The following is a 27,170-nucleotide window of genomic DNA, read 5'->3' as shown; positions in this document are numbered from 1 at the left end:
TAATGGAACTTTTTTATTTGAATAGTTTCTAAAATTGTACAGATTTATAGTGTCAAAAAGACCTTTACAGAGCCTGACCCCGAAGGACAATACAAGGCAACACTGGCAAGGGAACAGGAAGAAAAACCTTGAGCCAGCTCTGAAGTTGGAAGTCTATGTTGCACATTTCTAGAAGTGCCTGTTATTTGTGTTCGCCATTGTCCTCAATGCGTCTTGAATGCGTTCACACCTGTACTTGGAGCTGTCCACCTGTGATTGGATCTCCTGTAGCCATAATACCAGGTGTGAACGGGGTCTATGACTATCCAGCATCCCAACCTCAACTAAACCTTACACTAGATATATTCTTCTTATTTGTATAATTATTAATAATAATAATAATACCGTTTGTTCAATCACACTAATAATTCATACATTTTTAAATTAACTGTTCAACAATAATTGAATGCTCTCTCCCCACCTTATCCCCTACCAATTGTGTATGCATCATGTATACCATGATATGTTTGTATGTATTGTGTACATTTACCATATATGCTAGCATGCTCATCAAGTTGTGTCTATGATTTAATATGTTCCTGATCCTTTTCGTTTGAAGCTAAGAGCCTTGTAGCCTTATTTTTCACTGGTAGCAGAGGGATAACAGCAGGCATTTGTTAAATATATAATGGGTTTACAATCTATACCGGCAACATATGCATTTTTAATTAACATAATCGAATGCGGGGTATCTCAAACAGTTATGTACCTGCCATGGGTTCGAATCTCCAAAACCCCATTCATTCTCTCAGGGATTTTCTTTAAACCTGTATGTGTTAATCCGCCGCATAGAAAATGACGACGTTCAATCCCACTGTATTATGTGAAACTGACATTGAAATTCACACCTTGTGAAGGTGTTTTTTACATGTTGTCAACATGTGAAATTAACACGTTGTTTGTGCGTCAGATATGCCTGTATTTAGTTTGGTGTTCCGTATTTTTTCTACGCTAGATAACATGTTTGATGTCCTTAGTCTTATCGTAGAATATGCCACTTGCCTTTGCAGTCGAGATGTGTGGATCAACCTTTTGCACCGAATGTCAGAAACGTTGTGTTCCTGATGTTATGTGTTTATAGCTCTTATAGTTAGGTGTTGCTACCATCGTAGCACAAAATCTTGGCTAACAATCTGCTCTCAACGAATACGTTAAAACTATAATTGGTGTATTCCCACGCACACACACGGGCGTATACGAACCCAGATACGTTATAAGGACTTTGGCGTAACTTTGGTTTTCTCTGTTGTTAGCTGGGTGGTTCGCTAGCGGAACTAGAAACTGTAGGCTAACGTTACTTTGCAGTTAAGCCATTTACCTCAAGCCATCACTGTTGAAGCAATCTGCGTAAACCAAAGAGCACTAACCTGCAGGCTCTTTCAAAGTTTTTACGAAAAGACTTTTACAGCAGTGCATCGACCAAGCGTACTATAATACACAACGCAAACGCAATCAATCGACGAGGGTCCACACACTCACTTAACTATTTTGCTTCCATCTGAACCAGTCAACATTCAACAAAACCCGCCAATGAACAGGCACACGCACAGACCAACCTCTAGACCGGCAACTGCAGTGACGTCACGGTGACGTTTCCACTGATTTATTCAGCGTTTGAGACAATTCGGAACGCCTTTCCCCCATGTTTCACCTTAACGTTCATTGACATTATGGACATCAGTTACAACTAGAAAATGCATTTTCTGAAGGAAATACCAGTGCATGTAATGCAAAAGTTAAGAAAGTAAGAAGAAAAGAAAGAAGAGTGAAAGAAGGAAAGAAGAAAAGAAAGAAGAGTGAAAGAAGAAAGGAAAGAAGAGTGGAAGAAGGAAAGAAGGAAAGAAGAAAAGAAAGGAGTTTGAAGAAAGGAAAGAAGAAAAGAAAAAATAAAGGAAAGAAGAGTGGAAGAAGGAAAGAAGAAAAGAAAGGAAAGAAGAGTGGGAAAAGAAAAGAAGAAAAGAAAGAAGAGTGAAAGAAGGAAAGAAGACTGGAAGAAAGAAAGAAGAGTGGAAGAAGGAAAGAAGAAAAGAAAGAAGAGTGAAGAAAAGAAAGAAGAGTGGAAGAAGGAAAGAAGAAAAAAAGGAAAGAAGAGTGAAAGAAGGAAAGAAGACTGAAAGAAGAAAAGAAAGAAGAGTGAAGAAAGGAAAGAAGAGTGGAAGAAGGAAAGAAGAGTGGAAGAAGGAAAGAAGGGTGAAAGAAGGAAAGAAGAGTGGAAGAAGGAAAGAAGAGTGAAGAAAGGAAAGAAAAGTGGAAGAAGGGAAGAAGAGTGGAAGAAAGAAAGAAGAAAAGAAAGAAGAGTGAAAGAAGGAAAGAAGAATGGAAAGAAGAGTAAAAGAAGGAAAGAGTGAAAGAAGGAAAGAAGAGTGGAAGAAGGGAAAAAGAAAGGAAAGAAGAGTGGAATAAGGAAAGAAGAGTGGAAGAAAGGAAGGAAGAGTGGAAAAAAGAAAGAAGAGAGAAGAGAGAACAAGTGTGGCTCTCGATAAAGACAGTAAAGAGAGAGTGAAGAGGGAAAATATTGAGACAGAGCGATGGAGTGTGTGAGAAAAAAAAGTAGAGTATGGAAGGTGTCTCTTAATATTCCTAGTTATACAGTTGAATGGAGAGGGACAGAGAGAAGAGGAGCCTTGGAACCTTGGCGCAGGTGTCAGTGAAGCACAGGTGCAAGCCAGTTTAATTACCCTATTATGATGTAATAATGGCCCAATGTAAGTCAACGGGAAAATTTGTATTAGTTTTTCTTTAATATCTTAAAAAGTATAAAGTTTAAACAAGTAAAAAATACATAGCATAAGTGTCCTTTACAAGACCTACGCGACAAAGTTTGAACGAAGTTTCTAAGTTAAGCGGTTCGAGCTGAATTAATCACAGAAAAAAGGTGAGAAGAAGAAGAAGAAGAAGAAGAAGCCTAGGAATCACAATACAGGGCATTTCATGCACTGTAATAAACATCCTTATTACAGTGCATGAAATGCCCTGTATTGTTATTCCTAGGCTTCTAATACTTCTTATTACAGTGCATGAAATGCCCTGTATTGTTTTTCCAAGGCTTTTTATTATTCCGCGTACCTTTTTCTGCGATTAATTCAGCTCGAACCGCTTAACTTTGAAACTTCGTTCAAACTTTGTCGCGTAGGTCTTGTAAGGGACACTTATGCTATGTATTTTTCACTTTTCTAAACGTTATACTTTTTAAGATATTAAAGAAAAACGAATATACATTTTTCCCATTGACTTACATTGGGCCATTATGACATCATAAGAGGGTCTTTAAACTGGCTTCCACCTGTGCTTCACTGACACCTGCGCCAAATCCAAGGAACCTCTTCCCTCTGTCCCTCTCAATTTAACTGTAACTAGGAACATTAAGACACCTTCCATTCTCTACTTTTTTTTCTCTCCATCTCTCCATCTTTCTCCTTATCCCTTTCAGTCTACTTTCTCTCACACTTAGGGCCTGATTTACTAACAGGATTGCGCCCATTTCTGGCGTAAAATAGCGGTCGTAAACATAAAACGGTATTAACTAAGGGCCGCAGCGCATATTAACGCCTGTTGGGGAGGTAACGTGGAGGTGGGTGGTAACGTAGGCGTGAGGCGCAATTTACGTGGGAGGAGACAAGGTAAGTGCGCCTAATGATGTCATGCGTCCATATATATTTTAGTGAACCCATGTCCCTTTTAGAAATAATTAATCTCGCCATGTACACATCTATATTGTTATAATAGACAGTTTATGCATTAATGCCACCAATAGCATATTCTTTATAATCGTGTTATTTTAAACATCTTGCTGTATGGCGGGCAGAACAACAATATAGTAGCACATTGAATCAGGTTCAGTGATTGAGCGAACGTGAACCAATATATCTATCTCCAATTCGCTGAAGCTTCATTTTCTCTTCCTAAATAAATACCACGGAAAATGCGGAAAACACCGTGCGTTAATGTGCGAACGCAGCGGTCGCAATGTTAGTAAATCAGGCCCTTGATCTCTCTTCTTCACTCCATTTTTATCCGCTTTTTTCAATATTTTCACTCTCTTTATCTCTTCATCCAGAGCCACTCTTGTTCACTCTTCTTTCCTTTTTCCACTCTTCTTTCCTTCTTCCATTTTTCTTTCCTTCTTCCACTCTTCTTGCCTTTCTTTTCTCCTTCATCCTCTCTTCTTTCCTTCTTCCACTTTTCTTTCCTTTCTTCACTCTTCTTTCCTTTCTTATTTCCTTCTTACACTCTTCTTTCCTTCTTTCACTCTTCTTTGTTTTCTTCTTTCCTTCTTCCACTCTTCTTTCCTTCCTTCACTCTTCTCTCCTTTCTTCTTTTATTATTTCACTCTTCTTTCTTTTCTTCTTTCCTTCTTCCACTCTTCTTTCCTTTTTTCACTCTTCTTTCTTTTCTTCTTTCCTTCTTTCACTCTTCTTTCCTTTCTTCTTTCCTTCTTCCACTCTTCTCTCCTTTCTTTACTCTTCTTTCCTTTCGTCTTTCCTTCTTCCACGCTTCTTTCCTTTCTTATTTCCTTCTTTCACTCTTCTTTCTTTTCTTCTTACTTTCTTAACTTTTGCATTTCATGCACTGGTATTTCCTTCAGGAAATGCATTTTTAGTTATTTTTGTACCGACTTCTGCGATTAATTCAGCTCGAACCGCTTAACTTAGAAACTTCGTTCAAACGTTGTCGCGTTGGTCTTGTAAAGGACACTTATGCTATGTATTTTTCACTTTTCTAAACTTTATACTATTAAAGAAAAACGAATATAAATTTCTCCCATTGACTTACATTGGGCCATTATGACATCATAATAGGGTCTTTAAACTGGCTTGCACCTGTGCTTCACTGACACCTGCGCCAAATCCAAGGAACCTCTTCTCTCTGTCCCTCTCAATTTAACTGTAACTAGGAACATCAAGACACCTTCCATTCTCTACTTTTTTTTCTCTCCATCTCTACAGTAAAAGGGACAAAAATCAAAGGAGTCAATGTGGGGTTCACTTGTCCTCGTCCTCTCACATTGTTTCTTCTATCAATTCAAAGACTTTCTCCTTCCCACTTTCAACAACCTGTTTGCTCTCTAAACTGACTTGTTACTGCTTTAACGCCCCCTAATGGACCCGCGGGCGGGCCCGTACTGGATAAATCGCCAAAACAAATCCTGAAAATTCTATTTCTGAAAATATGATTCAAACTCCCATTTAATATTTTGTTGTGGTAATCCAACTATGTGTAAACCGATTTTCAGTTGTCTACATGCATCCGTTACAAATAAATACAATTTTAAACACACCATGACACATCCTCATTTTTTACATATGGAGCAGCCTCCTCCCATAACTAAGCCATTTAAATGTGTTTCTGCATTATCCGTACCTTAAATAACGTTATAGAACATTCATTTACCTTCAAAACATCTAAAAAAACAGACTTGAACTGCATGGTTATGTCCATAAAGTTGTTTATTCACTTGCTCACGACATTGAGAAAAAACGTTCACTTTCTTGTATGTTTCTGATGACGATCTCCTCGCTCTCTTCCTGACAACACTACACGAAGTTATCACGTGATGTTATATATTGTTACAAAGCTTAAGACCCCCTCTTTCAGAATCTTTGGATTTTATTGGCTGTTAAACACATGTTTGTCATGAGTGACAGGCATTACCACCAATGGCATCAGCTCTCAACCACGAAGCTGCTCAGGCATGTCCTATCATATCACTTTACACTTCTTGTAAGACTTCTCAGTAGTGATTGACACCTGTTTTACCGAATAATAGACATTCTACCAAAAAAGTAGGTAGGTCATTTGCCCTGATTGCTCAGTCCTGGAGTTTAGATTTTTGAAAGCGTAACTCAAGAGTCTCAGCTGCGCTCCCGGTGCGTAAATGGGCCATTTTGTTTACCTTCAAATGCGCACAGCAAGTGGTTTGGTCCACACGATCCTGAGGGCTTGTTTGTGCATATTTTTGGCTGCAATTTGTCTCCCTTGTACTCATCCATCATGGCAAGACGAGGATTGCAGATTAGTGAAATACATGGGATGATTTTTGATGATTTTCGGGGAAGCCAGTGGACTCAGCATGGACTAGCATGCTAGCATGGACTCAGCATGGACTAGCATGCTAGCATGGACTCAGTGGAAGAGTGAATGGAATCGATGCCATCCTCGATGCGTAAGTAATTTAAACCAACTACTTTTCAGTGCATACCAGTAAGCTATGCATATGCCTTATTCTCTTTAGTGCTTTATTTTTTTTATCATTGTGGGATGTAGTTTGCTAGTAATGGATATTGGTTAGCATGCTGCTGCTGTATTTACGTAGCTGCAATGTAGGCTACAACATACTAACATACTAACATAGCACAACCTGCTTCTTGCCTCAAAACGCATAGAAATGTTTTATTTACATCTGCTAAATGCATAATGCCTATGTTATTATCACACTTCAGCTTGACTATGGTGTTTTTTACATATGTTTACATTTTACATATTTGTGCATTAGCTTAGTAAATAACATGAAGCAAAATTCAATTGTAAGGCATGACCCAGTCAAAATATTTATATTGTCCAACATTTTTATCTTGCAGTGACCCAGCCCCAGCCCCAGCTCCAGCTCCAGCTCCAGCTCCAGCATCACCCTCACCCCCACCACCACCCCCGTCGCCACCACCACTACTACCAGCTGCACAGCCTCCAACAGTGACACAATCCAATTTCAAAAGAAATTATAATATTAGTCTAAAATGGAGTTATATATGTCTGTACAACGAAAAAAAAACAATGATATACAATGAGAACATTTTTTTTTATGCATTTGGAGAGCTTGGAGAGGTTTTGGACACTTGGAGACGCCTGAATGCACCATTTAGATATTGCTGTGCAACACCTGGACATTTTTAGATATCTGCTCCAAAATTTGTACTTTGTTTCTCAGGAACATGTTGAATCAGGAAATATAGAACATGACAGAATTTTCTTCCCTTGAAACCATCCATACACTGTCAAACATAAAAATGAAAGGCGTTTTTTACATTTTTGACATTTTGTTCTGTATACGATGCTTTGAAATTGATACTTAATGATGAAAATAAAAGTCAGGAGGTGAATGCATGTCTTGGCCCATTTGTCTTCTTCAATTTAAGATATGAATGATCTTTGTATCATGTGTACAACTTCAGATATTGAGTGTTATTATGTGTAAGTACAAATCGTTCCAAATTAAGGCGAAATATCCCACTGCAGTAACAGGCTAAACTGGCTTATATTGGTTGTGTCACATCATTTGATACAAGTTAAATCAATTTTGAGTGATTGAGTTTAATCAATGACATTTGTTCTCTATTTGTATTTGATTGTTGCCACTTGTGTTTACCAGTATGGATGACATGTGCATTGGAGTGCAGAATGTGTTTTGAGACTGAGAATGTGTTTAGAGTTTTGCTTAAAAGTCTAAGTGAGACCTGTAAATTGTGTTTTACCATGTGAAATAGTTTAAGGTATTGACAACAGACTGCACAATTAGCTTCATGAGTTCAGGCAACTGAGAACTTTGTTCAGCCAATGGGTTTTAGTGTTTTAGCAATTGTAAAAAACTGTAATACGTGATGCATGCGACATCCAAATTCATGTGCATTCGCACCTTTGCTTAGTTGATGGGCCAGCAGTTATAATTGTAATAGACGCGATGTTGCCAATCTGACATCCAAATTCATGTACATTCGTACCTTTGCTTAGGATTTATTTGTTGACTACCAAATAGCCATCGTCCAATCACATGCGTCGTGGGCGCACGAACGGTCTTCCGAGACAAATACCAGATAAATCAGATCACTCCCGCCATCGGTTTCATCCTGAACAGCTGCCAGAATGCCAGTGCCAAGACGTCTCCAGTTCTCCACTCCAGTTCCCTCTCAACGGGGATCTCCTACCGCCGCATCACCAAGTCCTGCAACAGACTTCGAAAAGAGAATGCTGACTGCCCTGAGTGGTTTGTTTCGCCAGATGGCACAGGTGATTACTTTCTTATGTAAAATTGTATTTATTGTTACACTAGGTCTCTATTGCTTGTTGCTTGAATGTTATCTCCTTTGACTATGACTAAATGACTTAATATTAATGTAAATGTATGCAGAACACTGCTGAAGTCAAGGCCGAATTTGCTGAGATGAAAGCCAGGATGCATTCGCTGGAAGAAACCGTGTCGGAGTTGGTGTCCAGCTCGTCAAGCTGCAGCTGCGGCTGTCCAGAGACTCCAGAGCCGCCCAGGAAGCGAAGGGCGCATAATCCAAAAATCGCCGTAAGTCTATTTATTTTTAGGTGATTTCTTCTTACATAGGCTACATACATTCTATACAAGGCCTCAGACTTTGCCCGCAAGCAATGTAAATTATTCAGGGAAATCATTGTGAAACGTGCCAGACTGTCCATGCCTGTTGCTTAACTCTGAAACTGTGTAGGCCTATTGTACTAGGCTACTACAGGAAACAGAGGCGTTTACACAACAGAGAGGATAACGCCATGCAATATGAACCAATGCAAGGGTGACAAATACTGGATCTGTTCATCATTCTCTATCATTCGACTAAACTATTGACATTTTGTTTTTCACAGATTGAGCTCACCGCATAACACGGCAGTCACAACGGATTTGGTGGCAGCCCTGTCCCAATGTCCAGGGACGGACTGGCCGTCGGGCATACCGGGCGTTTGCCCGGTGGGCCGACGTGCAATATGGGCCGACAGTCCCGATTTAAAAAATATATCCATATAATGGTCTAACCGGCTGGCCCACGAAAGTAGTTCATCAGCGGCCCTATTGACACTGGGCTGGCCCAATCACATCCCCTGGGCTGACCCAACACCAACCCCTTTCGATTTGGACCTGCCTACATAATGCATTAGGACGGTAAACAAACTCAAAACATTTTTTTTCCCCATATAATGGTCTAACCGGCTGGCCCACGAAAGTAGTTCATCAGCGGCCCTATTAACACTGGGCTGGCCCAATCACATCCCCTGGGCTGACCCAACACCAACCCCTTTCGATTTGGACCTGCCTACATAATGCATTAGGACGGTAAACAAACTCAAACATTTTTTTTTTCCCCATATAATGGTCTAACCGGCTGGCCCACGAAAGTAGTTCATCAGCGGCCCTATTGACACTGGGCTGGCCCAATCACATCCCCTGGGCTGACCCAACACCAACACCTTTCGATTTGGACCTGCCTACATAATGCATTAGGACGGTAAACAAACTCAGCCTGGCCCATGGCTTGACAGGTGCACGCTAGTCTGCGGCCCATTGGCTGTCTTCTTTAGTGACTAGGGGCTCGTCCAATCATATCACCAAACACCTTCTACCTTTAGCTTGGTCGGTGCACAGAAACGCACGTTTCGTTAGAATCCTCCAGTCCAAAATGGAGAGAAAGCGAAAAGGGGGTGCAGAGAAACCGCGAGATAAGAAGAAGCTTGCTTTTCAAGCCAACGCTGCCAAATGTGCCAAAATATCAGAAATGTTTGCCACGGCAGGGCCATCATCAGCTCCCGTGGATGACAGCCAGGGAGATACGATACAACGACCTACGGTAAGCTTACTGATCATGAATTAAAACGTCTCTAAAATATGTTTGACTTAGGACCTATGTTCTATGGCCAAGTTCGTTTGCATTGTAAATACAAGACAAGTCTGGAGCAATTACACTGATTTATTTATATGTTTAGTAATTTAATACATAATAACTAGGGTGACCAGACGTCCGGATTTATGCCGGCCAGTCCGGATTTCCAATGCCCTGTCCGGCGTCCGGCGCAGCATCAAACCGGACGCATATTTGTCCTCCTTTTTGGAGTTGCACTGGGCCTAAAGAGCTGCGCTCTAGAATATTTGCCTGGATCGCAGTCTAACACATGATTGACTTAAAGCTGTGTCTGATTAATATCTGATTGGCTTAAATTCAATTCTAACCCTATATCATTGGTTAAAAATGTAAAAAGGCTCCATGTGCTGGCTACGTCATACATATGCTGCTGGCTACATTGACAGAAACTGTTATTGACATAAGGACAGTTAACACACATAGAAGAAACGTGCCTAAACGCCAGACGTCTTTCAATCCAGAGTGGGCAAAAGAACACGACTTTATATCAAAAAGCAGTCGAGACTCCTTGCATGGCTTCTGCATTTTCTGTTGCTGTGACATTGACATAAGTAGTCAATGTAAACGCGCACAAACTTTCCTCCTCTTTCTCGTGCCAGCTGCTAATACGAGTGGACATGCTTTCACTGTATCATGCTAGCATACAATTAACGTTGTGTTGCCGTGTGCGTTACCGACAATGTAAGTGTAATTCATGTATCTGCTAGCTTTACTTTCTTTATATTAATGTTTACGAGCACTAGCTGCTATAACTAGTAATTTATCGCAGACTTGTTCTAGCCTGTATACGACGCTAATACGGAGATCCATTTGTTTTGATATTGCTGGTAGCTTAGAGTTCAGACTGCCAGGCCATTTGTGGTCTTAGAGTGCCACCTTGTGGTATAGTAATGTGACAGCATTGCAATTACAGTGTTGCTGATACACTGATGTGCATAATAGTGAATTATATATTATACATTATTCATAACTGATAGGTTATTGTGTATTTTGTTCAGATATTTATATATTTACGTAAATTAGTACAGATTGCGAGTTATGTATATTTATGTTATATTCTGTATTTCTTTATTCTATAGAAACCACACAAACACTTACAAATACTTCTTTTAATGTATGATTATTCCACTGCAAACACTTAATGCACTTGATCAACCCGCTGGAGGTTAAACACAAATAAACCTGTTTCTACTACACAAAGTTGTATTGTAGAGGGGAGCACGCCAGAGTCCTATGTAATTATTCACAGCACCACGAAATTCCGTGATTCCGGAATTCCGTATTCCGAAATTCCGCATAGTGTCCTCCTTTTTGGTGTTATTTGGTGTTATGGATATGGTCACCCTAATAATAACAGTGAGTGTAACTGAAACTAGGTAACAAGGTACAAAATTCAAGTAACAACTTTAAGAAAAAGTAACAACTTTCTACACAACTTTAAAGTGTATGATGTATATTGTATTGTATTGAATTTAGATTAATTAAGACCACCACCTTAACACACAAACTCTTGTTGAACTCATAAAGTAGTAGGTTCAGTGACGTGCGGTGAGACACCTGTATTCTGTAGCATCTGCGAGCCCGTGAATCAATGTTTCGTTGGAATCATGATGTAACGTTGTTGTAGCGGGAATACAGCAATGCTATTTTCTAATTGGCAGGGCATATGTATGATTCTAGACTTCGCTAAGCACTGAAGCGACTGAAACTGTGAATTTTGTCACATTCAGAGAAGATAACAGGTAAAACGGGAGAAAAATAGGGCGTCTTTAGGCCGTCCTGCCCAAAAGTAGGGCGTCCCATTTCTTCTTAATTTTTAGAAGACTATAGGGCAGATGCCCTGCTAGCTAAAAGCCTGGTTGGTGTAGACATTCGAGAGACCAAAAAGACTGAAAAGGTGTGTTATCGAATTTAGTGGGCCGGTCTGGTTCAAAATGCCCGGGCCGATTTTTTGTCCCAGTCCGCCCCTGCCAATGTCCCGACATGAGCGGTGTGGACCCTGGAATTATTTTAAGTAGCCTAAGTGACCTTATATATAACTTTTGTTTTCAGTTTGTTGTTATCTGTGGCATCTGAAGTAGCACAACGATGTTATCTGTTATTTAACTTTTAACTTAACTCTAACTTTTAACTTAATTATTTATTTTCCAGCGGCTTGTAAGACGTATTACGAGACTGTCCGGAGAAATTACCGGTACAGCCAGCCAAGCCTTGCGGCCACAAAGTCTGCAGCCCGTCTTCGCCAGAGAAGAAAGAGGATAAGATTGATAAGGATTAGATCAGCTGTAGGCTACAGTAATTGCAGCGCATGGTCTTATGTAATCGTTTTAATAAAATGTGACGATGTCCCTTATAAGCAAATGTACATCCCAGCTGTTAAACACATTTGATGGACGAAGTATATAAATATGCGTTATTGTTGTGTCAGCACAGTGGCACTAATTTGGTTTATCTTTACAGCTGTTGGAGGCGAGGATGACTGTCTTGACAAGGGACGAAATGAACCTATGGGAGGACGTAACTCTGGACCTGATGTCCGATGAAGAGGATGCCACAGACGAGGGGGAAACTGGCTGGATCGTCCGGCAGCCAGTTTTCGGAAGCAACGAGCTCTCTGACCTGTGTGCGGCTCTGCATGGAAGACTCGACCTGGACCCGAGATATGCGCTGACGCACCATAGAAGGCTTCACACCGGCGCCAAGACTACCACCACCGGTGTATGACTCTGAGGCTGCAAAGAGACATTACCGCCACTATTACAGCAGTTGCAAAAATATTTTGTCCCAGTGCTGTGTTGCTGTTATTGCTGCTGCTGTTTTTTTGTCTTTTCTCTGTTTTTCTGTGTAAATAAAGCTTTGGTTTTCAATTCCTGACTAAGGTCTTCAATGCTCGATTTGTCTAAAGCAACTGCCTTTCTATTAGGCCTACTATGATTATGATTATTTAAATGATTAATAAGAAATTCATTCATTTCATATATAACCATTATTAGTAGCCTATATTATTATACATAAATTATTAATTTCGTTTTTATGAGGCAATAGCTGTTAATGGGAGAGGCTACGATTTTGTCAGTTGAAAGTTGACCAATAGGGAAGAATCTATTTCCCCAATCACAAGACGGTTACATTTTAAATCATGGTCATTTTCAACCAATGGCTGCATTGTGTGTGAGGCTACAGTCAATATGCTAATAAGAGCCTTTCACACCTCTGTCCATAGACATGTATATATCTATACATGTCTATGGCCCCCCTCTCCCCTCTTGGCCTGTATGCGGGAAATTCCGTTAATTTGCGGCAGACGGAAATTTCGGGGGAATGTCCGCTATCAACCAGGAATGCTTATCATTCGCGGCAGTATCACAGCGTTTACGGGCCTAATAATCTTGCTTTTCGTGCAGTGAAAGCTCTGTGGGAAGTGCGAACTTTGAGAAGATGTGCGAGGGCGACACCAGGCTAAAAAGACACAACGATTCTTTGAGTCAAACCTTCTTTTTTTTTGGAGCTGATGGAAAAGTTTTGTTCATTTAGCAGCATGTTTTGTTGCTGTTATCTGTTTCAGTTGTGCCTTTTGCTTCATATTGTATGCCACACGTGTGCCACAAGCTTAATAAATTATGCAAGTTATTTGAGCTATGTGTCTGTCTAATCTTTTTAATTTGTTGCAATCATTTTACTTTAAAGCTGTATTATAGGCAACATCTTTGTGTCGCGCTGAGCGCTAAAGCATGTGAAATGTTCCCTGCTGGCACTCAAAATGTAGCCCATAGTTTATCTTACTGGTCTATATAGGCCTACTGCTTATAATAATCAGATACCTCTATTATTAAGACGATGACATGACGTCAAACCAATTTGCCCCACCAGAAATCTCAGGCTAAATCGCCACTGCTCCTGGCTATCCCTAGCGCCAACGCAAGTGGCAGCTTTTTCATGTAGCTCTGGTGTTTTGTATTCATGTATGTATTGTTTGTGAGTTGTATGTGCTTATGTGCTGAGGTGTGTTTTTTACTGTTCCCACACTGTACTCCTCTAGGAGCATAGTCTGGGTGTTGTCTCTCCTCCCCTCCTCAATGTTATGCTGTAATTCTTCCCTATCTTTAGCCAGTTCCAGATGCAGTATTTTGACAGACAAATACAATTATACCCTTGAAATACATTTATTTTATCAAATAAAATAATTCTTTCAATAAAACTTTATTTAGTTTTCTGCTTTGCTTTGTTTGTTTGCAGCCTTGTTATCAACTAAACAAAAGTGGTGCAGTACAGCAATTGCTTTGAAATGTGCATGTATAAAGGAAAAAATATAGAAGTAGTTGTCAATGAAGACATTATCCCACTATTAATGCTGTATATGTAAGTCATGGGCTATCAATGAGACAAAAATACAAGTATAACAAACACCCCTATCCAAAGAGCATCTTGCATTGCCCAGGATTTGACACTCAGGTCAGCTAATTGTTATTCAACAACATTAACCATTGATCACACATGTTACATTTGCCACAATCAAAAGTGGTATCTACAGTATTGTGATAGACATGCCAACAGATCAAAGAAATCTGGCCCCCCACTGACCAGACTGGACGCTCATCAGCCCCCCGGTAATTTGAGTTTGAGACCCCTGTGTTAAACATAAATGCATAACTTAGTTCCTGGTGACTTACAGTATGTATTAACTTATGACGATTCATACATTCATTTTGTATTGAATAGTGTTACCCCAATATGCTATACAAATTGAATGCTCTCTCCCCTCCTTATTCTATACCAATGTTGTATGTATTATGTATAAACAGTTCCATGTTATGTTTGTATGTATTGTGTACATTTACCAAATTTCAGCCATGTTCCTGATTCCCCATTTTCTTTCTGTACCCGGTAGGCTTCAAGCAGATGGCCCCCCCTTCTGTGATGTGGTTCTGCTTAAAGTTTCTTCCTGATTAACAGGGAATTTGTCCTTGCCCATTGCTCTTAGGGGTTTCAGGCCCTTGGCTCTGAAAATTGCCTTGAGATAATTGTATTGTTCGCGCATTAAAAATATTATTGAATTGAATTAAAGGTTCTCCAACTGTAGCCAGTTTCAAATCTAGAACCAACACCCAACTGTTTTTAGATGATTTTTGTTAACTGATCACATTTTTCAAAATAGATAAATGCACACTCAGGGTTTCTATGTTTTTATTCTATCTAATGTATGTACTATCTAATGCATGTTCTTTTATTTCAGTTATTTTATATCTATGTATTATATTTTTATTTTTCACTTGTCTTTATCATAATTTTTTCTCTTATTCACCAAGATGAATGAATTTATGGTAATAATAGATGGTCATGGTGGATTGACTTTTTCAGACCCCCAAAGACAAGACTTGACATAAGTCATAGGGCCTCATTTATAAAACGTACTTACGCACAGAATTGATCTTAGACTGTGCGTGCGATCAAATCCACGTCTAAGTACAGATTTATAAAAACCGTCTTAGACGTTGAAAAGGACATAACTCTACGTCTGGTTTCAGTTCGTGTAAGTACATTTCCCTGTGGCAATACTGGAGTACTGTAGGAATTCAGAACTCTCCGAGCGCCGACAGCCGACACGCAGTTTCATCATCATCATCGTCAGCACCACCGTCACCATTTGGGCTAATGGTGAAAGGCCAAATTAATGTTTCGCTCAATAAAATCAATTAAACTATTAGAATAATTCACACATGAATGAGATTCACTTCTTATAGGCTAGGTATTCTGTTTTAATTTCACAAGTGTAAAACATTTCGCTCAAACTATAGCCTATAAAAAGTCTAATAGTGGCTTAGTTTTAAGTAGGAGATGTGGCTGCATTGGCGTTGTTAGAGGAAATTGCCAACTGCGCAATAAGGAGAGAGAGGGTTTTTTCGTGATCGTGCAGACTTTTTGACACAGGATGATGTATGGCCGATAAGCAGGTAGGCTACCGCTTGCCGGGAGCGTCTACAGAGGCGCACCAGTTGCAACCAGGCCATACACGTTCAGGTTTTGTCCGTTCTTGGATTCCGATGAGAAATTGGACACCAGTCGAGCAATCCCCGTCATCATTAACATATATCATAACCCTAGAATTTTGCCCAATGTTTTTCGCTGTAGGCTACTATCCCTCTATATGCTTGCAATTTATTAGATTTCCATACAGTGCCCAGCAAAATGTGAAAGAGGATTTCCTGCGTAAAACAGGGTTCCCAATGTATTCTCATCCAGATTTTGCACATTCAGACAGCCTAGGAAGCCCACTTCAATACAGCACAGGTTGGTAGTGGAGCGCACCAAAGCCTTGGTGCTGCTGCCGGAGATGCGGCTTCTGGTGCTGTTCGTGCCGCAGGTGATGGTGCTTCGGAGACGTGTCTACTACATGTCAAATACTTTGCTTTTGCCATTACGCCACCAGACAGGCTTTCTAACGTTGTTTTGGCCCGAATCTGCTCTTCCATCAGCAGAACGTCGATGTCAGCCTCACTTTAATTCTTCTGTTTACATGTTTCTTTCTTGTTTGCCACTGTCACAGAGAGTTTGTGCATTGAGGATGCGCTCTGTTTGTGCATTGATAATATGCTGATTAGATTAAATAGGGGCGTTTTGAGGGCGGAGATTCAGTTGCGCACAATTCCACGATCATTTGTGATTTATAACCGACCGAATGATTGGCGTAGGCCTACACGTGTTTTTTTGCGTGTACGTTCGTTATCTGTGGATCTCACTTATGCTCATTTCAGAAAATGTCTTAGACAAAATGTAGGATGGTTTCTACGCAACTTTTTTATAAATGAGGCCCATAGGATCATGAATATAACCATCCACCCAGTTGCCTTGGGTTCTGTTTTGTTGGTACCAGAAGCTTTTTTGAAAACGACCTTGTGTGTACGACGCAGTGGTGGTCCGTCAGGGCCAGCAAGGCCTTCTCTGCTGGCCTAAACATCATCAGAAAATACATTTAATAAAATACATTTAATTTTAATATTTTCTTTTCATAAATATGTATTAAATCATTCCCAATAGTCCATTTTCTTCAATTCATAGCTTCCAGCGTTGTTTATTTATGTTAGAGCTTTTATCCAATCATATTTCAGCGATCATGTGTTGCCAGGCTCCGAGAAATCTTCCCTGAGGCCTTCAACAGTGAGGGCGCCTGTAGTGCTGCCAGGCTCCAAGAAATCTTCCCCGAGTATCCAAGCGATCATATAACTGAGAGTTTACTACTCCTAATTGTTAATACGGGTGTATTGATTTTAAATGCTCCGGAAATATTAATAAAGTCTGTTGTACTCGACTATGTTGAGGTGATGCAATGCTCACTTATACTGCCTTTCTGTATAAATATATGGCTCGAGAGCCATGGCGTCATAATAATGGTATGAGGGGCAGAAATATCCATTTCTGTAAATACCCGGCTATATGTAAATGTGGTCTAAGAGTCCTTCAGATAATAGACATGGGCTGTCTTGATGAAGAATTTGATAGAAATGGATTTTTGGATGTTGTATTTATTTTTGTGTGTGCTTTTTTGCTTTGATATATAACTGTATATAACAGGTGTGAAGTCAAACTTTTAGAATTGTCTTTTGTAAATCCTCTGGCTGCCAAGAAAAAGCTAAATTATGCATAAAAACAAGTTTGATTGTGTCCATTTTCATTTTCTGAATTCTCTGGGTGCAAGAGGCCATTGAACAACTGAGGACAATTTTATTTTGATACAGCTGTTTAGAGAACAGAAACCAAAGAACAACACAGAAGTAAAAGTATTTACAACATGAACAGCTTCAGCAATATTCCCTTGGGGAAACATTTTTTTGTAATCTGACAGCAAATTGACAACAAAAAAATAAAATCTTACAAACGTCTATTCTCCAATATAATATGTACATATGCATCTTTCAGTTAAAATAATTTTCTTTTTCTTTTATACCCATAAATGTTTCTGTTTTACATCTGTTTTTATGCTTGGCAGCTTGACAGACAGAATGTTTTGTGTTTTCCAATTAAGCAGGTTGACCTTATGTGAAAATAAATAAGTCTCAGAAAGTAGAAAGCCAGCATAAAACTACACCCTTAGTGTCATCCAAATCTTTCAGACAGTAGATATGCACTCTGTGTATGAAGTTACATTGTATGTGCCAAAGCATAGCTGTACTTTGGAGTTGGTAAGTGTGAGCACACACAAAGAGCAATGAAAAAATACATAACATTACTCTGATTTCAAGTAGTTAGAAGCAGTTCACAGTTCTACAGTTCAAAAACATTCTTTCACGATACAGTAGAGGTCTTTCATTTATGTGATGCATTGCACATTTTCCCTTCATATTATCACAAACACTCGTCTACATAGCATTAACTTTGTATAACTTTGGTATGTCCTTGTTGTAATGGAGGTCCCTGTTCTCAGCACTCACTACAACATCATTAGTGCAATAAAAACCTAGGCTGCCCTTCTTTTAGAACTAAATCGCATGGTGATTTCCTGTGATGTCCTAATTACCATTAGGAGATCTGACTACATTCTGACCCACCTTTCCCATCATAAGAGAGTGTGTTTTTGTGAGTGACAGGAAAGCCATTGTAGTCCATGGTTAGGTTAGCAGCATAACCCATTTGGAGTAGGAGCCTGAGTGAATTAGAGACTAATTCCAGACACACTGGAGTCTGGCAGGAAGGCGGTGATGGCCCGGTAGCCCTGGGCCTGGCGGATAATGTCCCTGATCTCACTGTTGAGCTCCATCAGCTTCATGCAGATCTGGGACAGGTCCTGTCTGGAGCCCACCAAGCCGAATGTTCCCGTCTGGCCCAGTGTCTGATGCCGAAAGTAGATGTGCAGCAGGGTCTGGACCTCATCCTCAGGGGGACTCCCAAAGATATCACTGGGCCACAACCTCCTGCAGGACAGAACCACAATTGAGATGTACCGTAACAGCATAACATTAACCATTAACTGACATCATAGAGTGTAGAAGACATTGTAGCGTGTAGAAGACATCCATATCCAAAACAACTTTCAGTCAATGTTTCAAATTTTCCAAATACTATGGCACGTAAAGCAACACAACCTTGAGAGGGAATTCAAATGTTCCAAGAAACTAAGCTGGTCATCAATCATGACACCCAAGTGTATTGCCGCTTTAGTTGGGTTCAATAATGTTGAGGCACGTTAGATGCTAATATTATATCAAAGGGGCGGATTGTGGAACACTTTAAAATATCAGGGCCACAATAAATAGCATTTACCAAAAAGTATGTTGATGATTGTTACTAATTATTAGTCTAGCTTATTGGTATTACTAAATAGTCTTCTTTTCATTATTTAAAAATTAAGTGGTTGCGTACAAACGCATGATGATCCATCAATAATGAATAAATGACATCATTTAAGGTTGTTTTAAATGTAATTGAATGTTATCATACAGTATGCCCCTCTTCAGCCCCAATGGCCGTACAGTGGCAATGCAAAAGCTTTTGGGTGGTGCATGGGCTTAATTGTCTTATCCTAACATGGATAAATGGCATAGAGCCTGATCCTTATTTATTTATTGAAATAAAGCACCCAGTTTTGTCTTGGTTTAAGTCAGGGTCATAACAGTTTACAATTAATTAAATGTTTAATAATCCACTGTAATCCAAGTTATCATAAGAGCACACTCTGAAGTTAATACATATTAATTGTGCACTGAAATATTATATGACCATGAGAAAAACTGACCCCACTTTTCCCTACAGTTCCACATAACAATGGTAAGTCTACCAACAGGAGCAGATTACCTCACCTAATAAAACAGTGTAAATAGAAGTGGAAGTGTGCCCTGAGGTGCTCCATAGAGGTAAGATACGTCCAAGATTCCAACCAACAGAATACTTTACCCAAGATGTCCAGTTCAGACAGTGTAGAAAGGAGGATTTTATGATTTACTATATCGAAGGCTGCTGACAGGTCTAGTAAAATAAGAACTGATGACTGAGCAGTCTTGCATTTCTTAAATCTTCAGAGTAGTTTCAGTAGAATGGCCACTCCCAAATGATCTCAAGAACTAGACCAAAATGACGTTTTCACGCATTTTCAATAAAAAGGGGAGATGGAAGACTGGCCTGGAAGTCTTTATTTTAGAAGGGTTAAGTGAATCATTTAAAAGCAACGGAGTAACCCAAGCCTGTTTGAATGCTGTAGGGATGTTTTACGCAGCAATCATCACTAGGACTGCAGTATTGTTGATGATAATCTATTTAAACAAATATTTCACTGAGATGGGATAGGTGAATGCCAACCTGCACTCGCGAATATAACTGATGGCTGAGGACAATTCCTTGGTTTTCAGACTCTCCAAAATGGCCTGTACTGCAGCCTCTGAGGAGCAGAAGGTGGGTTTAGAAGAGGGCATCTCTGAGGCAGGCTGGTGCGCTGAGGCGGCTCTTAAGTTCATCTTCAGCTCACTCAGCTCACTGGACATGTTGGAAAGCTGCTGGGACAACACAGACAGTCCACCTCAGTCTAGACAAAATGGCCAAAAACAAGTACAGGGCACTGCAATGCTGTTAAATAGTGTCAAATGGTAATTGCAGCTAAACCAATAAAGACAGGCACTAAAATCTCATAACATCAGACTAAAATACAATAAGTCTGAGATTTATAAAAGTGATTATGAAGTGGAAACATTCACATACCTCAGGTACAGTGCTAATTGCATGAACCTGGCCAATAAGCTTGCAGTAAGATTGAAAAAGCAGCAGCAGCTGGAAGTGGAGTTTGTATAGTCGTTGACACAGTTCCAGTTGCTAAAAAATGTAAACAAAAACTAAAAAGTCAATGATTACATGATGAGTATTAAAATCAAGGTTTTCATCTTTGTTAATGTACTGAATTCTGTAATATTTGAAAAGAGGAAGCGAGTGTTGGGCAGAAACCACCCAATATTGTTGTTGACAAGTGAGAAGAGGTAAAAGTGCTGGTTTATAATAGAAGCATGACATATCGACATCAGTATGAAAACTATTTGTATAATTACAAAATAAAAACATATCTGTAACTCTATTTATGAATTTTCCGTTAAAAAACCTTCAGCCCATTAAACTAAAACTATCCTAATAATACCTACAACTACATAAACTATCCCTGTGAAAAGGAAACAACTACAGTGTACAGCACAAACACAGAAATAGAATTGGCTGAGGTGATGTCACCTTTCATTTCCGTTACAACCTAGTAAATCTAGTTAAGTACATGATGATTGGCAATGAACAGTGAAACATCTTTGTTGTTAACTTACAGCCAGAGATTCCATTTGCTACAAAGTAGGCATATCATAAGATAAGAGAGAAATGAGGTAAAGAGAGTGCTGAAAATCACAAAACAGCAGGCACCCACTGGAACAACCCATGGAAGCAGCAGTGTTAGCAAAGGTGAAACAAAGTTACATCATTTTACTTTTGCATGCATATTGAAACAAAGCAGGGTATATAATATTGCAGCCAGCCAGCAGTCCCCGCATCTTTCAAGAGCCAAGCAGGAGAAGAATCTTCAAACAGTAAACAGTAATGCACACTCTGCTGGGAGTTCAGAAGTCTCAAAAATAAATATTTGCAGTTATATCAGCAGCTTTCCTTCTCCAGGTCTCTCCAGGTCTCTTCTCCTTTCACTATCCGTACAACCCCTCTGTGCATTTTAAACAATTCATTGTCAAACTTAAATTGCTTTTATTAAAAGCACATTGCAGGGGCAAGTCATAAGTCTACCCTTGGTGAGAAATGCACTTGGGGGACATGTTGGAACTGAATTGCTCTTCTATTTAAGAATCTACATGACACCCCAGATTCTCACTGGAACTGCGAAAGAACATACCTAGAATCAAGAGTTGCATTTGGGATAGAGGGCCCTAATTTGGAGTGCAAGACGCATGAGGCGCATGCACACACCGCAGTAGACATGCAAAAGCAGCACGAAAGCAAAGGAGGGAGAAATGTTCATTTAGGCACTCAAAGGTGCTGTAGTAGTCAGCATAAAAAGTCCCTTCAGTAAAAGGTTCCTATAGTAAAAGTCCCTTCAGTAAAAGGTTCTTTTCTAAATACAGTAAATGAAGCACAAGGAAGAGAAACTGTGAAGAGAGGAGAGCTTTGCCATAAAACACTTTCTTGTTGCAAAACTATATCCTGAAAGCATTCTTGTGAATAGAGTACTCTACAGCCCAGCAGAGTTCAGAGGTCCCATTGCACATTAGGATGAGGGAGTCAATGTGATGGAAAACAAGACAAGACAATGGCTCAAAGCTGAGGGTGAAGATATGTAAATATGAAAATAGTTCACTCACAGAGCTACCACAGAGTTATCAGAAGAAGCAAAAAATGTGAAAGATTGATAGAAATTTGAGTTTACTGTGACTTTAGTCTTCTAGGATATTACAATGAAATTACTCACAAATATGTTTTTGTCATGCCATGTCTATGTGCCATTATAATGAAATAATGATGATTAATGGAATTATTTTAAATAAGTGAATACACAGTGTCTCTGATACTATCTAAATCTAGCCTGAGCTCACTTGCAACAAGCAGTTAGTTAGTTTAACACCCCGAGGATCCAAGTCTTTGGCAACCTGTAGTTTTCGGTTTTCTCCTAAATCTTAAGATTCAGTTTTAATTCTCTTTAACTTAAATGTGTGCCAGGTGTGTAAAAAGGGGACGCCCTACCTTCTCTTCATCGTCTCCTGGCTGGCATGTGATGACCCCAGCCCCTGAGTCTTGAGGGAAGCTGGCCTTACAACTATGTAGCCACTAGGAGAACAAAGCGTGGATGGATGAATGGATACAGATTTGTTTTGCTTTAAAAAGATAAGTCTAATTTTATAGATTAGAGACATACGGATATAGCTGCTTCCTTTCTGCTGTTGTAAGTGTCGAGGTACTCTTGTAGCTCCAGCACACTGAACTTCATTTTTTCAAGCAATCCATAAGAAATGATCTGGAAAAGAACAATGGTTATGTGGGAAGTTGGATAAATATTTAAACTCTCCTATATTTAACAAGAATTTCACGTTCAGTGTGTAATATTGTGTTCTCTGTAGTGTGAGGAATGTAAGGATGCTATATCAGACTACATGAATACATTAAACAAGAATGCAGAAGATAATGGCATACTTACAGTATCTGCATCTATAAACAGGGTGGGACATTCAGCGCAGGACGTCAGCATGTGTGATGATTTAACAAACTTTGATCCTATTCCTCGTAAGCTTTTCCCCAGGTAACCAGCAGCGTCACAGGTCAAGGAGCAGAACTTTGTCTGGATGCTCTATGCAATAAAAAAAAGAGGAAAACATTTTTAAAGAGTGATTCCAGCAGCTCACTGGACCAAGTGATTTGAAAAGTAGCTGACCGAGTTAGACTCTGACATCTGACGTCTGGAAGGCTGTCAACTCTGTGCACTGATCTAAAAGCAATTAGGTTAATGACTCTCATTTTAAACTCTCATACCCTCATAGCTGAGGTTACCTGGAAGAGGGAGGCAAACACATGGAAGGTGTAGACGGCACAGGAGCCATCAGTATCGGACACCAGTTGGTTGAGGTGGCTGCGCCACGCCTCCTCAGCATCATCACATGTTGCGGGCTGGAACGCTGCCAGGATGGCCGAGAAGAAGGGGGATGGAGGAGGAGAGGACCGAGACTCTAGCATCTCCTCTCTCTCCTCCTCCTCAGCTTGGTTGCTCTGCCCTACAAAACTGCAGACCGAAGAGCAGTGTTAAAATCACACAGCTAAAGGCAGGACACCAGAAAGAGCAGAGGAGCACAATCTCAGAGATCAACCAATATGATCAGCCAATATAAAAAAAGAAGAATGTTAGCAATGTAAAATGTATCCAATAGTACTGAATTACATGAGGAACAGTTACAGACAGCAGCCACAAAGGAAAAACAACACATTCTCCATGAGGAGAGGTGAAATCATCAGTTAGTGTAGATCTGTGAGAATGCCCACCTGGGCATACAGCTGGCTTCCAGTTCCAGCTCTGCCGTCTTGTCTCTCTCTGCCATGTCCATCCTGTCGGCATAGCCAAAGGCTGGTGGCAGGTCATCCACAGAGAGAGAGAGCAGTAGGTTCTCTTCATGCATATGGCTCTCCTCATCTTCCTCTGACAGCTCAGTCTGAAGCTGAAGAGAGTGAAAGGCAGGACAAATGGAGCTTATCAATCTACATGCAAATATAAATCACACTGAACATCAGTCAGTGCACCAAAACTAGATTAGTCTTCAGTTGCATTCTCTCAAGTACAATTACATTTTGACTAATTGGATTTTGAAATGGATCATTGACCCATTTTGTCCTTTATTAGATGAATTGGTTTTATATCAAAGCAGCAAAACCCTATCAATATCACTACTGAAAAGGCATGCAAAACCACCACTAACAGCACATTTGGCACCTAGACCACAGAACTCCAAGGTGTGAATTCTTTTTAAATTACGACTTAAAGATATTTTAATAGAAATATTAGAAATATGCATAAATCCCATTAAACATATCTTTAATTTGGCTCATTTGGAAGGTATATAAATGATCTTTACTAGTTGAAATTCTTTCATAGATATCTGAAACTGACTTGTAAGATATCTGAAACCTGAAGTGTAATTAGTTAAATTTGTCAGAAAAAAATAAAATAACAGTGGTGAAGTGTCTGACCAATTAAAAGTCTGCGGATGACTAGTTCCACTTTATGGTAGATAACCAAAATATCTACACAGGTACCAGGGAAGAATAACAACACAACACCCATGAGCATTGAAAGCATGAAACAAGCTTAATAGAAAAAGGGTTTAGTCAGTAGCACCGGTGAAGAACTCTATTATGGAGGAGGATTAGGAACACTAAGGTCAGGCCTCTGGAATCTCTTATTCACCTGTGGGTTTGAATCCCCAGGCAGCCAGATCTCCAAACTCGGTGTTCTGGTGTCGAAAGACGGAGACTCTGAGGTTGTGTCAAAGGAGGTCGACAGACAGTCCATGTTGCTCATCTCCTCAGTGGGAGAGAGGCTGACAATCTGAAACAATACACAGTCATCCTCACGGTCTACCTTGTACACATAAATGAATGCAAAACAACTGATTAAAGACCACTTCTAGACAGCAGACAAACAATGACATGCTAATGAGGAACTTGGCTTTGCTTAGTAAGTAAGTAAGTAAGTAAGTAAGTTTTATTTATAGAGCACATTTACACACAGCATACACTGACCAAAGTGCTGTACAATAAGATAACAATAATAAAAATAATAATGATAATTAAAAATAACTATAATAATAATAATAATAATAATAATAAATAAAGATAAAAAGTGAATAAAATACAACAACACAACAATACATAGAGGTCATAATAATACAAAGGGGGAACATTCATTTCCAGGGCATACCACACAGACATGAACAAGAAGTAAGAACACAGAAACATTAAATCACTGCTTAAAATACATTGTCAACAACAACAAGAAACATGATGTGACGTAGTTGTTATATCCTGTGAAAGCACCCCTGTCAATTGCAGAACTTACAATCTGGGAGTGCGAGAGAATCTGGCTGGCTGTGAGTGACTCCTCCTCTGATGACTCGTCTGAGTCCTGGCGGGCTGTCTGTCCCAGGCTGCTGCTGCTCACCAACTCGTTCTCCTGCAGAGGCTGCATTTCGCCTTTATCCAGGCTGTCCATGGAGCGCCGCCGAGCACCCCAGTTAAAGTTATCCACCGTCTCTCCCTGTGGAGGGCACAGTCTTAAGCCCCTGCAGCTCTACACAGCACCACACACACATACACAAATACACTCACACACGCACACAAACACATACACACGCACGCATACACACACATATACGGGCGCATGCACTCATACACTCACGCAAGCACACACACATACGGATGCATGCACACATACACACACACTCACACACATACAATTCCAGACACCAAACCCAGACCCATGCTTAGAACATCTAGGTGATCACAGGTCCTGTCAGACTCTACAGAGTGAAAGGCAATGGATGCCAGGCAGAATGTCTGATTGATTATACAGACTACACAAATGTTCCTCTTGCCTGATTGTGGGAGGGTCTGAGTGCCTTTTTGTCAGGATATGGTTCCAGCTTCTGATCAGAACAACATTCCACCACAGCTTCAGTTCAACACCTCAAGCACATGAGTTTCTGTCTACTTCATAGTGACAGGGGGTGTTGTGGGGGAAGGTGGATGCTCCTTAGTTGACATTTAACATTTTTTTAGAGCACAAAAGCATTTACTGTGAGCATTGACTGATGGACTAAATGGTGTGGTGTAGCAGGGTTTCCTGTTTTCTAAGAGAAAACCAGATTAGAGGGCAGTTGATGCTGGGAGTAATGCATTACAAGAGCCTGCTTTATGTGTCACAAAAGAAATGACTGTGCCCACCTGTGAATGAATGAGTTCACCTGTGTAATGGGCTTACGTATATTTAAAAGAAATGTCTGTGCCCACCTATAAACAAATTAGTTTACCTGTGTAATGGGCTTACATATATTTAAAAGCACCGCAAGGAGACATTGTGTGAAACAGCGGCATCAAGAAAGTTCAAAATACATCATGCATGTCCTCAGTGTTGAAACAAAGAACAAAAATCCAACTATGTCTTTCTACCTAAGACATAAGAAGGCACGGTTCCCATGGTGTGAGCTTGATGAAACCCACTGGACATTTTTGAATCAATCATAAAATGACATTGGATTTGTTCAACATTTCCAACATTGTCAATTGTAGAATGTTGATGCAGTAGTTCATCAGAAAATGATTAATTTGAGTGTTACTGTTCACACCATTGAGGAAGAGTGGCGAGAGGTGGACATTGAGGGTAAGTGAATCCCTGAGCTATATTAGGGATCCAGAGGGCTGTTATATGAGGCCGCAGCTCCTCCCTCAGCTAGAGACACCAAGCAGTGAGCCAGAAGAGCCGGACTTCTGATTCTGTGCTTCTACCAAAACAGAGGTGCGATACGGCAGTGTGACCCTCTCAGATCATTAGGTTTGGTTTGTTGTATGACCAATTTTGGCCACTTAGGCATGCCCTGGTTATTTGAAGACTACAAACTACAATCACATAGGCACACACAGGCTTACCACACAAAGCCTTTCCAAGATGCCACATACTTCAGTATTTCTCAGTCACTTTGGCACATTTCTTGAAAGATTTTCAAAATGGATTTGTCAAAATAATTCATGCAACCAATTAGGGGTCAACCGACTATCTGGTTGTTAGATCATCAGGACCGATTTTTGCAAATGTTTGATTATCTGTCATTTGTATATTCAAGCAATATAGTACGAGTGGGAGTGGGGTAGGTAAGGGATTATCCCACCGGTGGTGTTCGGTCGTAGCCACCGAGGCCAGAGGCCGAGTGGCGTAGGCAACAACACCAGTGGGATTATCCCTTACCTACCCCACTTCCACGAGTG

General features: G+C 40.1%; 2 protein-coding genes across 3 annotated transcripts in view; both read right to left on the bottom strand.

The window, feature by feature from the left end:
* brca2 (BRCA2 DNA repair associated) overlaps window positions 1-1,553 on the bottom strand; it is a gene marked incomplete at both ends in the record, with an annotated part of 31,101 nt that extends 29,548 nt beyond the window's left edge. Inside the window, one exon of the mRNA XM_080845082.1 lies at window positions 1,519-1,553. Within this exon, the coding sequence (XP_080701208.1) occupies window positions 1,519-1,553 (35 nt within the window). The remainder of the gene's footprint in view (window positions 1-1,518) is intronic.
* Window positions 1,554-17,388: 15,835 nt separating this feature from the next.
* Window positions 17,389-27,170, bottom strand: part of LOC308370463 (protein furry homolog) — a 63,269-nt gene continuing 53,487 nt past the window's right edge. Inside the window, exons 52-61 of one of the 2 annotated variants that reach the window (XM_080845111.1) lie at window positions 25,249-25,446; window positions 24,598-24,738; window positions 23,679-23,851; window positions 23,193-23,421; window positions 22,843-22,992; window positions 22,564-22,662; window positions 22,392-22,475; window positions 20,373-20,483; window positions 19,977-20,170; window positions 17,389-18,595 (exon numbers count right to left, since the gene is read on the bottom strand). In XM_080845111.1, coding sequence (XP_080701237.1) covers window positions 18,337-18,595; window positions 19,977-20,170; window positions 20,373-20,483; window positions 22,392-22,475; window positions 22,564-22,662; window positions 22,843-22,992; window positions 23,193-23,421; window positions 23,679-23,851; window positions 24,598-24,738; window positions 25,249-25,446 — 1,638 coding nt within the window. In that variant the 3' untranslated portion in view covers window positions 17,389-18,336. The remainder of the gene's footprint in view (window positions 18,596-19,976; window positions 20,171-20,372; window positions 20,484-22,391; window positions 22,476-22,563; window positions 22,663-22,842; window positions 22,993-23,192; window positions 23,422-23,678; window positions 23,852-24,597; window positions 24,739-25,248; window positions 25,447-27,170) is intronic. The other variant, XM_080845112.1, reaches the window with a different exon arrangement.

This window comes from Sprattus sprattus (genome assembly GCF_963457725.1).
Source record: "Sprattus sprattus genome assembly, chromosome: 9".
Classification (NCBI taxonomy): Eukaryota; Metazoa; Chordata; class Actinopteri; order Clupeiformes; family Clupeidae; genus Sprattus; species Sprattus sprattus.
This window is presented reverse-complemented; position numbering and strand designations above follow the sequence as displayed.